Source organism: Pseudorca crassidens, chromosome 1 (genome assembly GCF_039906515.1).
Source record: "Pseudorca crassidens isolate mPseCra1 chromosome 1, mPseCra1.hap1, whole genome shotgun sequence".
Lineage (NCBI taxonomy): Eukaryota > Metazoa > Chordata > Mammalia > Artiodactyla > Delphinidae > Pseudorca > Pseudorca crassidens.
Window position 1 is genome coordinate 61,789,553 of NC_090296.1, and position 12,876 is coordinate 61,802,428.

The 12,876-nt window shown below is 34.3% G+C and overlaps 1 protein-coding gene across 6 annotated transcripts in view; it reads right to left on the bottom strand.

Annotated features, from left to right (window-relative positions):
* The window catches only part of MIPOL1 (mirror-image polydactyly 1), a 300,807-nt gene that overhangs the window by 89,096 nt on the left and 198,835 nt on the right, over nucleotides 1-12,876 (bottom strand). For all 6 annotated transcript variants that reach the window (XM_067737281.1, XM_067737280.1, XM_067737276.1 and 3 more), the window contains one exon: nucleotides 9,694-9,788. In XM_067737281.1, the coding sequence (XP_067593382.1) occupies nucleotides 9,694-9,788 (95 nt within the window). The remainder of the gene's footprint in view (nucleotides 1-9,693; nucleotides 9,789-12,876) is intronic.

The following is a 12,876-nucleotide window of genomic DNA, read 5'->3' on the forward strand; positions in this document are numbered from 1 at the left end:
AAGCACAACACTAATAAAATATATTAAAGAGATGAACTTCACTGATATAAATATATTATACACGCACATATGTAGACATTACAGACCTATTTTTCATAGAAGCTTATTTTCTTCTAGGCGTGAAATTTAATTTGTGCAGGTTATTACGAATAAAGGCATTAAAACTTGCAAACTCATTTTTATATAAAAGTAATATATACATATAAAAAATTCAAACACTTGATCAGGTTATGAATGCAAGTTAAAATTTCCTCTCCTCTCATTCACCACACATATAATAAACCTAACTTCTAGACATAGTTCCACTTCTCAGAACACCTGCTGTTGAGTTTCTGATGTATCAGAAAAAATTTTATTGACCATTAAGGATGCATCAAGCACGGATTCAGGTATAAGATGCAATGGTAAATAAACAAAATCCTGGTCCTTGCAGAATTTAATTTCTCGAGGACAATCCACAAATATAGTATAGTGTCATGTAGGCTTATTTCCATTATTAATGAATTATTAATTTCCATTATTAAGAAAAATAAAGGAGAGTAACAAATTGATGCAGTGAGGAGGTAGGTTATTTTAGACAGTGTGGTCAGGGACATTTAAGCAGAAAGTGGAGCAAAGTGAGAAGCTGACTTGTGACACCGGGGTGGGGGTGGGAGGTAGATCACTCCAAGCAGAGAAAAAAATGTCAAAGTCCTGTGATGGGAGCATTCTTAGAATGTTTGAGATAATAAGGGAGCTGGTGTGGCTGGAGTGAAGCAAGAGTAGACACATACATGTTAAGAAATGAGGTTAGAGAGGTAGCCAGGGGCCAGTGCATAGTTATATGTATACAAAGACTTCTTTTATAATTAAATAAGAACATAAGAACACAACACACATCAGGGGGTCACAAATGTAAATGCCTATATGATTAAGGCAGTTGATGTTAAATGCGTGAAGTAGGCAGGATGGAAAATGTGGTAAAATGGTAAATGCATGCCCCTTTTAGAGAAGGTAGCTTCTAGGAAGCCTCAGCTAATTGCTGAAATACACAGGTGTGATGGTTAATTTCATTTTATGTGTCAACATGGCTAGGCTGTGGTGTCTGCATGTTTGTTCAAACACCAGTCTAGATGTGGCTGCAAATGTATTTTTTAGATGTGATTAATATTTAGATCAGTACGCTTTGAGGAAAGCAGATTACTGTCCATAATATGGATGGGCCTCATCCAATCAGCTGAAGGCTTTAAGAGAAAGACTGAGATCTCCCGAGGAAGAAGGAATTCTGCATCTTGGAACTCACAACTTCAACATCAGCTCTTTCCTGGTTCTCCAGCCTGCTGGCTTGTCGTGCAGATTTTAGACTGACCAGCCCTCACAAATGCATGAGCCAATTCCTTAAACTAAATCTCTCTCCCTGTATATACACAGTGTATTGGTTCTGTTTCTCTGGAGAACCCTAACACACATGCCATGCTAAGGGTCCCCACAGTGGGCAGATCTTCCAGTGTTGTTTTTTTCACTATAAGAAACAATATTGCAAATGAACATGGGATAATGATACTGTTTCCTAAGCTTTTTTTTAATCCTAAATTTCAAGAAAGGTAAAATCCAAACAAATGTTTCTGATAATGATTTTCAAATCTGAACACTGTTGGCCTGAAAAGAAAAAAAGAAACTTTGTTGGCAGATGATACTTTCTTTATCATATGGAGACCTCATCTTGCCCCACACCCCTGCAACTGACTAACTGAAATGGTGAAGTACGTCCATGTTATCTCCAATCATTTACTCATCATTGTTCTTATTACGTGTATTACACAGACTACCATTCTGCAGAAGAAACTTTTAATCTGAAGAAACTTTCAATCTAGTGTTAAATTTGATTATTTATTCATTTGTTTGGCAAATATTTAATGAAGGCCTATTATATATAAAGAACAGAAGCCCTAGCAGGGAAATTAAGAGAAATATTCATACAACTATTACATAGGTAAGCATGAGGTATGTGAGAGCACTGTGAATAATTATGGTAGTTAATTTTAGGTAGAATGAGATCACTTCTGTTTGAGAAGATCAAAAAAAGATTACCATAATAGTACTTAAATTGTGTTCTAAAGGCTCAATAAGAATCTGATAGGTTAGAGATGGAGTATTCCAGGGGGAATAAGGTGACTAAAAGAAAGCACTGAAGTGGGAAATTTGGTGGGGGTGTGTGTGTCTAGGAAAGAGCGAACAGTTCATTTTGAGAGTGCAAGTAATAGTTGATTTAGTATAACGAATATTTGTTGAGTGCCTACTATGTGTAAGGCAGTGTACTAGCATCATTGACACAAATATGAATGAAACCAGAAGGTAAAAAGATGATTAGTGGAATACTAAATCAGAAAAAGAGGTGGCAAAACAACAACAAAAAAGAGTTGGTGGCAATATCTAGGGTTCATGAGTGTTAGGTTAAAGAGTTTGGAATTTACTGTATAGGTAAAGTGGTATTACTAAATACTGTTGATGGCTGATTGAGAGGTTGAAAATAACGTTTCAGGCATCTTAAGAGGAGTAAAGAATGGAGACAAGTAGATGAAGTAGCTAGAAAAGCCTGGGCATGAAAATATACAAGTCTGGTCTAAGGCAGGAACTTTGCAAAGGAGACATTGCAAGGAAAAATCTAGCAAAATTTGGTTACTAATTAAATTTGTAAAAAGGGACAAGTCAAAGATTACCTATGTAGAAGGCAACAGGCATCTGTGGAACTATAATAATAGTGCCAAGAACAAGGGAAACACTTTACTTTTTTGTTTAACAAATATAAAACTAAATTTTTCTCAAGCTGATAAAAATAATGTTAATAGATGGCAAACTCCAGGATCTATAATTGGCAAGCCCATTCTAACTTTGGACCTTTTACTAACCACAATGATTAAATGGCAAAATATTTTGTTAAATGTTTTTTTTTTTTAAAATATTTGTGAAGGTATTAAACACATAACCTGAGACACTTTATTAATTAATTAATTTATTTTTGCTGTGTTGGGTCTTCGTTTCTGTGCGAGGGCTTTCTCTAGTTGTGGCAAGCGGGAGCCACTCTTCATCGCGGTGCGCGGACCTCTCACTATCGCAGCCTCTCTTGTTGCGGAGCACAGGCTCCAGATGCGCAGGCTCAGTACTTGTGGCTCACGGGCCTAGCCGCTCCACGGCATGCGGGATCCTCCCAGACCAGGGCTAGAACCCGTGTCCCCTGCATTAGCAGGCAGGCTCTCAACCACTAGCACCACCAGGGAAGCCCCCTGTTAAATGTTTTTAAAAGAGAAAGCTGGGCCATTGTATAGAATAAAAAAGAGCACCTGAGAGCTATACACGTTGAATTTTAGTCTTATTCTTATAACTTATTGTTAAAATAAGGCACAGAAAATAGTGAAACTCAGTAATGCAAAAAAAAATGTCCGTCTGGATACAAAGTCATAAAGACATAAAATATTTTGTTAGAAATAGCCTCTGTAGTAATTTAATTGTTGTCTTATATGTCAATAAAGCAAAAACTTTTAGAGTATTTTGATCAATGATACTATTAATATATTTCCTTTGCACAGTACTTTACAGTTTTCAAAAAGCATTCAACTAAATCACCTCCCTGATTTTCATAATAAGCAGCTCAGACATTATTTGTTCATAGGTGAAGTAACTAACATACAGGTGCAACTCATTGGTATAAGAAGATAGTTCTTGATCCTAAACATCACTAAACAAAAAATTAATCTGCCTCATATAAAAGGGCTATAAATTTCACAGAATGTTAGAAGCAGAGAAAGCCTCAAGTCCAAGTTAAAGAAATTGAAACCTAGAAAGCTCGCAGCTTGCCTACATTAAAAAAAATTTGATCAATGGGAAAGATGGAAGAATTCAGGTACTCTTTTGTTCTTTTTACTACTGCTTTGGCAGTATGGTACCTTGACACAGCTCCATGATAGTTAGTCCTTATAGAAAATATATATATGACAAAATGTTTATGTCTTTGGGCAGTCCAGTTAGCACAACTGATTAGAACATAGAACTAAGAGGTCAGGATCGAGTGTTCAACCCCTCTTGATGAGGGATTTGCATTGAGAAAAATGTTGCTTCATGGCTAGAGTTTGCATGCTATCATCACTGCTGATTGTCTAATTGATGTGTAGTTCTGACTAAAAGAACACATAGTTGAATGAAAAACTATCACCATCACACACACAAAAACAAACCCAACCAGTTCCTAGTGACAGTCAGTAATATTTCTGATTGCTAAGGATAACATACATACAGACCAAAAAATGGACAAAAGAAGTAAAAAACACCCACACTAAATAAAATTTATAAGAAGAATGTAGAAAATAAGCACTTCACCCTCTTTTTGAGTATATTTTACATGGCTTCTATCTTTATGGCTTCTGTGACTTTGAAATGTAGTATACCATGAACCCAGTAAGTAGGATTTATTTTTAGTCCTGTATTCACTATGTCAAACACTTAACTATTCTATTTAATTATTTTAAAAAATACCATTACAATTATAGGAAACATATCACCTTAAAATATGAAGCACACTATTCAATATTTTTGGTCTAGAATGCAAAATTTACCACGTTCTGAAAGGCATCACAACTTCTCACTTGGAATTACACAAAACATAAAAAAAATTTAAAACATAATCTGCTACTATTACAAGTATATTAAATCCTAGTCTACTGGCACTAAACAACAGGATAATTCTTATCTACACAGTTGAATTTATACTTTCTTTAAGCAAAAGGAAATATAAGGAAGCACTATAAAATCAGCAAACATTGAAACTTAGGCTTTCTCTTGATTAGAAAAGAGTTTGTTATTATTATGCCTCCTGAGCTTAGGAATGCAGCACTACAGGTTTAAAGAACAGGAAAAGATCATTACTAAATACAAATCTAACTCTTAAAAGTTTAAGATTCTTCCCTGATGAAACTGTTTAGACTAATGAAGCTGTTGCAAATGAACTGAGCATTCGGCACAAAGGAGGTACTAAGACTGTACTAATAGCACTTTAGTAATATGTAAAATTTATTTTAAAGCTTCACATTGTTATTCCTCTCCTGCTATCCTTTCTGCTTTAATGTGAAACAGCCATCAGTTATAATGGTAAGTTTAGTATCCCTACCCATTCACCTCACTTGCCTCTGTCTCTAAGTGTGCCAAAGGACACAAAAGGCCAACATTTCCTTTTCTTAGTATTCAAAGTCTTCTAAAACTCAAAGGAAACAAACAGAATAGAGAAACCTCGTAATATCAACATATACTTCCATATTCCTTATTTCCATTCAGGGAAATGGAATGCTTATAATAACAGTAGCTCTTAGCATAACCCAGCAAAAGAAAAGGATTTTTGGAAAAAAATTTAAAAAGAATAAGGTCAGTATCACCAATTGGTAGAAGTAAAGGCAAGGTAGAAAAAATGTCATCAGCATATTTTAATCTGCTCCTAACACTAATAACTGATCACACATCCTCTTCTGCTTTGGCTGCTGGAAAGTCTGAGAGCCAGACTTATTCTCGAGGCTTATTCTTTCCCTGTTTCATGGTATACATGCAAGCTGACTTACTCCTGGCTCTAGCTTACTGTCCTATTCCTAGATTTTTCTCAGTGTAGTTTTTCTTAATCATTGATGAATAACTTTCTTTGACATGACAAAATACATGTATGTATGTATGTATATATATATTTGCATGTAAAACTGATTTGCATAACTGAAAGTGTATTTTTTCTTAAACTTTATTTAAAAAATCCATTATCTATGATGACATACATACAAACATGCAAACACACATGAAAATTACGGAATTAGTCTTGGTTTTCTTCACAATAAATATGGAACTTTTCCCTTGTCCTCTATAACAGAGGAAACTTTGAAGAAAAAATGGTAATATCTCTATGAATTTGTTGTGTTTCACGTATGGATTTGTAATCACCATCTATTCAGGTGTGTAAGAAATATTGTTTACTTTCACTTAAAGCAGAATCTGAGATTCCAGGAAATTTAAACTTTGTTGTTTTGGGTAATTGCCTCTTCCTTCCTAGGATTCTACATCCCAGGGATCTTACTCCTGTTCCATTTAAAATAAATTTCTGTATATCCTCACAGTATGTTCTCTATACCTTAAAAAAAGGGAACTATTAATTGTGAGCTTAAATTTATTAACATTCACAGCTATTCTTATCTCCTTCGCTCCTGTCTATAAGCACAAGGTGATCATCTTCCTGTTCAAGGCAAACCCTTCTGCAGATTCTCAATTCCATCGCTTTCTAAATTTGGGGGAATTCTGTTCTCTCTGTTGGCTCCTTCCTATGTGCCATGAACATGCTCAAGTGTCTGCCATTTTTCAAAATCAAAAATCAAAATCCTTAACCCACATTCCTTTCTTCTCAACTATCATTAACATCTTTCTTATTCAAGTTTATTCAAGGATCACTTTATAGTCCAAATTTCTATGCTTCTTTCCCTCAAATCACTCTTGAACTTACAAAAAACTGGCTTCTATACCTAATACTCTATTAAAACTACTCTTGTAGAGGTCACTAATGACCACCTAATTTCAAACAAAATGGATACTTTTTGCCCTCATCTTACTTAACCATTCAGAAACATCTGACTTTTTTAAAAAAAATCTCCATCCTTGGCTTCAGTGATATCACAGTTTTTGATTCTACTCTTACCTCACTGACTTCTTGTCGTAAAAATAAGTTTATCTTAACATTAGTTGAGCACTAACAACAAGCCAAATACTGTGTTAAGAGCTGTACATACTTAAAATAACTCTGTAAGATACGTACTATAATTCTCATTTTACAAAAAAAAATGGTCTTGGAGAGGTTCATTTATATAAGGTCATGCAAGGGAGGGCTGTCAACTGCAAATCCCTGTAGCTTAACGACATCATTAGCAGATTTTTTAAAAAAAAAGTAGCAGTGAGAGGGGTCCTTGTGAAGCTTATCTTTGAGCCAATAATTGTTAACTCTTTATTTAGAAGCGGTTATTTAGCTCTGTTAGATTCATGTAGATTAAAAAAGTCTTTGAAAGATAACTGTTTAAGCTTCATAATTTTCAAAAATCTTTCAATAATCTTCTGCAATTCAGCAAAGAGAAGGAGCATCAAGAACCGGTATCAAGGTTTGTTTTTCAGTAAGTAATGTCAATTTTTGCAAGGTTATCGCATTGCTCTCAGCATTCTCAGACGCTGTCACTTTAACAACAGAGCACCTGCTGTCCTATCTCACAAGGATGGCAGGAGAGTTTTCCATAAAAACTCTTCCTATCAATGGGGTGAAACTACTACATACCATATTGCAATATCCAAGGTCTGGGCACAAATCACACATTATTCATAAGTCTTAATAAAGGGTTTAATAAATGCTTCTATTATTCTACCAAGAAGCAACCCTAATTTAATGCAGCTAACTGAAGTGTGAGTGTAAAATGGCAGCCTTCAAACTTGGCTGCACACGGGAATTTCTAAGGAGCTTGAAACACACTGATAGCTGTCTTATCCCAAGAGATTCTGAAGTAATTGGCCTGGGATGGGATGGGGATCAGGATTTTTAGAGGCTCCTCAAGTGATTCTAATGCAGTTACAGTTGAGAATTCACTGGTGTAAAATACAGATGAAAGACTGTTACATTTACCCTCTTAAAAAAAAAAAAAAAAAGGATGGGACGTCTTCAACCGCTATCAGCGTTCTGCTTGCCTACGTGCCTACTGATTCTAACTGCAAGCAAATGATTCCCCACAGGCAGTCATCCAACAAACATCCTTGGTATTTGATAACCGTATTAGTTTCCTAGGGCTGCTGTGACAAAGTACCCAAACTAGGGGGCTTAAAACAACAGAAATTGGGCTTCCCTGGTGGCGCAGTGGTTGAGAGTCCACCTGTCGATGCAGGGGACACAGGTTCGTGCCCCGGTCCGGGAAGATCCCACATGCCACGGAGCGGCTGGGCCCGTGAGCCATGGCTGCTGAGCCTGTGCGTCCGGAGCCTGTGCTCCACAACGGGAGAGGCCACAACAGTGAGAGGCCCGCGTACCGCAAAAAAAAAAAAAAAAAAAAAAAGAAAACAAAAACAACTGAAATTTATTGTCTCACAGTTCTGGAGGCTACAAGTCCAAAATAAAGGTTTCTGCTGGGTTGTGTCCTCTTTGACAGCTGTAAGGGAGAATCCTTCCATGCCTCTTCTAGCTTTTGGTGTTTGCTGACAATCCTTGGTATTCATGTGCTTGTAGATGCATCACTCCAGCCACAAGGCTGTCTTTGCCCTGGGTCTTCATATAGTCTTCCCTCTATGCTTGTGGCTCTGTGCCCAAATATCTACTTTCTATAAGAACTTCAGTCATGCTGGGTTAAAGCCCATGCTAATGACCTCATTTTAACTTGATTAGCTCTGTAAAGACCCTATTTCCAAATAAGATCACATTCTGAGGTACTAGGGGTTAAGATTTCAATATATTTTTTTGAAGGACACAATTCAACCCGTAACAATAACCAATTACTGTATATGCCAATAACATTGCTCCAAAACATGGGTTCTTCACATGAGGGTGGGAAAAAATTTTCATCTTTATTTTTCACTCTCATGTAAATACAGTATTTCCTACAATTATGAACACAGGCAACAAACTATACTAGTATTATTAGTGGCTCTTGAGAGTTTACGCCATAGAAACCACTGGTATTTTCATGTCACATTTCAGTGTTTGCAGTTATCCTCAAAATACCATTTACAGTCATTACTACTTTGAAATTACAGTTTTTTAATAGGCTTGCTGTTAGATCTAGTTATTTAATTATTAATATATTAATAATGGCACATGTATTTTATTTCAGTAAAACTGATTTTGATTTAATTACATTTTATGCACTTATATTTTAAGATGGGGACTAAATTTTAAAAAAATCTTTCAATAACCTACAGCCCCAGTTAGTGAATTCTTACATTTCAGATGAGGTTTTTAAAATCTTTGTGAGTATTAAAGAATATGCAGGGCATCGTACATCACTTTTCAAACCTTTTTTTTTTTTAAACTATGATCCACTGTGAGACTATATATTTTAAATATAGCCCAAGACACAATCTTATTTCTCTCTCACACAACACAAAACTGAAACAAAAATATCACAAAACAATATTTACCCTTTCTGCACTCTGACATTTTCTATTCTATTTCTTTTCATTTAAAAATGCCAGTGTGACCTACTGAATTAATTTCACAACTATTCTTGGAGCATAAATTAAATAAGTCTTAAAAATCCTTTAGTGGCCTTCCTTTAGAAACTTCTCATACTATGATAGGTGAAAGGCTATTATTAAGTGCTTTTCATGTACTATTTAAAAAATGTATGCCATCACTTTAGAGGTGCCATTTAGATGAGCAAATTGCTCAAGAGCTAAGCAGCTTCCATTTAGACAACTAGCTAAGAGTTATGTAAATTTTATAATTCCCATTTTATAATGGGAGTCTAAACTTATACTTTACCAAATACAGGAAGGAAAAAAGGTACAATAATTAATATTTTAGGCCTGAATCATTCTGAAACTACAAAAATGTCTTAAGTGAATAATGTTTAATTTCATTGAGGTATTTCCTCATTCACCACTATAAAATTAGGTAGAAACATTTCCCAAACTAACATTTATTTATGCCTAGGATAAAAAGAATTTTACCTGTAGTAAACTCGAAGTGTCTGGATTTCTTCTTCCAGTTTTTTGTATTGTTGAACTGCAGTTTCTCTGGCTTGTTGCATAGCTAACAACTTTGCCTGCAATTAATATTTTAAGAAACTTAATATTAGTTTGATACATTAAAATACAGTGCTATAGTATGAATAGAAGTCTTTAATTTCTGGGAGTTTAAAACCTATCATATTTTTAGTAGTGGTTCATAATTTCCCACAAAATAATCCAATTATATTAATAACAGAAATACTAAAGACATGAACATATTAAATTTATCAACTTTGCTCATTACTAAACTTCAACCTTATTCATCTGTATCATCAGATATATGCCTTTCTGCAATGTTTAACTTTATACACGGAATTCAGAAAGTGGAACGTGGGTTCAGAGCATTATCTAGAGATAAGCGCAGTGGGTGTTTCACATATAAATTTTATGTGGCTCCACTGCCTGATTGCTAGATTTTCTTTTAACTTTATTAATAGAAACTCAGAAAATTCTAAATATGTTAAGCCATCTTTGATATTTAACATGAAAAAAAATACACAAGACTACAACCTGATTCTTACAGATATGATTTAACCTCTTCAATTCCTTTTCTGCAGAAAAAAAAAAAAACCTCTAAAGGGAGAATGGCAGCAATCTTGAATGTTAGAAATATTTTATTCAAGGGATGTTATTGTTCATCTCTGCCTATAATATTCCAATTTTAAAGAGTCTTAATCAGTTTTTCAATAGGGTTCAAACTAGTAATTTTAAAAGAATTGCTACCTTCCAACCATCATTCCCACTGAATTTCAGGCATAGCCAAAAAGAGTTATCAACCCAACTTTTAAAGTATGGTACTGGTAAGTCAGATTTCAGTTTTGTTTATTCAAAGTTTAATTTCCATGAAAAGGCTATCTTTCACTTTAAATGGTGTTTGATAGATAACACAAAGCAAACTGGTATCACATACCTCACAAACTACACTAATTGTAATAATTAAAAAGTAATCAAAAGTTGGGGGCAGAAATTCACTAATTTTGCTGAAATCATATGACTTCACTGAAATTATTTTCTTGCATAAGAATGAAGTCACAAGACAAATTGTGAAATCTGCACATAGGAAAATTAATGAGTGTAATATAAATGAACATTAGACAATGCCACTTTTCTATTTTAATAATGCAGAATTATAAAAGCATGCAGCAGTTTAGATCTTTGTATATAAAATTAGGCACTAAATTAATTAATTAGTTCTCTATCTGGGCTAGCAAATTTTAACAAAAAGTTACTTTTTAATTAAATTTAAGATGCTTGTATGCTTGCTTCAACATGTCACATTCTAGAATTATAGATGAAACAGTCTCAAAAATTATTAAAAAAGCATGTAAAGCTGGTTCTTGATGCCAATAATTAACAGCTTTGCCAGTTTTCAGTATACTATAATATGTGATTGAAATGGTAACTTGGAAGACCAGATACCCAATGTGACTAATAACAAATCAAAAAGAACTGCCCAAAAAAGGATATATCACATTCAACTTACAAAACATCAGACATCCTGTTGTATGTAATTTAAGAAATATCAAATATTTGACAGGTAATTGAGAATTTGCTAAATAAATATGTGACAATGTTAAATACCTTAGATGATTATTTTGAAGATTTTGTACCTGGTACTTCTGCAAAAAGCAAACCTAAAATCCCCCAAAAACCCAAACCAAGAAACAAAACCAACACTGTTCTAGCTGGAAAAAGTCATAACGAAGATTCTGCCTAAGAAATTTCTACAATGAAAATGAGATCATGAGAACTGTAAATTCCCATGCTTTGGTAATAATGAATATTTCACTTCTCTTCCTATATTTAGTTGGCTACGAAGATTTGGTGTTGCTTCATAGCAATCCACTTAATTTATTACTTCCAAATGCCTAATCTTGTATCTAGGCCCTGGTGACTATGTTCCAAGTTATTATAAACTTTCTGGCATTACAAGCTCCTTCCGCTACTTTATCAGATATACGCTTACCTGGTCAACTTTGCTACAGTGATCCTGCTCAGTCTTGGTGGCTAAGATGAACTTCCTTCCCCACTACCTCAGGTATATCTGATCTAGATCGTTCAAACAGAGTAGTACATCCCGCTAGGCCCAGAAGAAAACTGAATCTTGATGAGGTCATTTGTATCCTGGATCCCGGTATACCAGACAGATCTAGATCCATTTCTTGGACTTCCTGGGTACATAAATCTTTTTTTTTTTTTTTTTTGGCCTAGACTAGTTTGAGTTGGATTTACGGTATATATGCAATGTAAGAAAATTTAACTAACTTAAATGTTCCACTTACGTCTACTGCATTTCCTACTTCCATTATTAATATCATATAATTCCATCACAAGTCAAAAATATATTTCATCTCAAAAACAAAAAATTAGCAAACAACATACTTTTCCTGTTTCTCTGTCATATTTCCCATATTTCTGGTAATTATTTGTAAATCTCCCACCCCCAATCTTCAGTACTACAAATCTCCTTATGAAATTTCCAGTTACCTGTTTGTTGTATATCCTTCCAGAAATAGCCTATACACATACAAGCATATATGTATATTTGCAACTAAATACATCTACTTACAATATTGATGGTACTCTTTACACACTGTTAAAAACCTTGTTTTAAATTTAAAAGAATTTTTGTTATTTTGCTTCCTATTAAAAAAGAAATCCTCCATCCCAACCCATGTGTTGCACTCACTAGCTACATTCCCTTCCTTCCCTCCAACCCCCAAAGTGAAACACTTCCATGATTTTGGGTTCCTCATTTTCAAGAATATTTTATACGTTTACTATGTAGTTATGTACTTACAGATAATATATCTGATTGTTTACACGTTTCTAAACTGTATATAAATGATACTCTACACATTCGCAGACAATTGCTTTTTTGGACAGTATTATGCTTTTGACTCTTATTTGTATTAATACGTGTATCTATTCTGATTATAGTTACCTTCACATGTTGTGAACATGTGCAGTACATTGGGATTACAGATATATTTGGACTTATTTTTACATGTTTTTCATATTTGGCATCCTTTTCCTTTGTTCCTTTTTCCCTCTACTTATACTGGACTAAAATATCTATATTCCCCTTTTTATTTACTATTTGGAATCTTTATATTTATATTC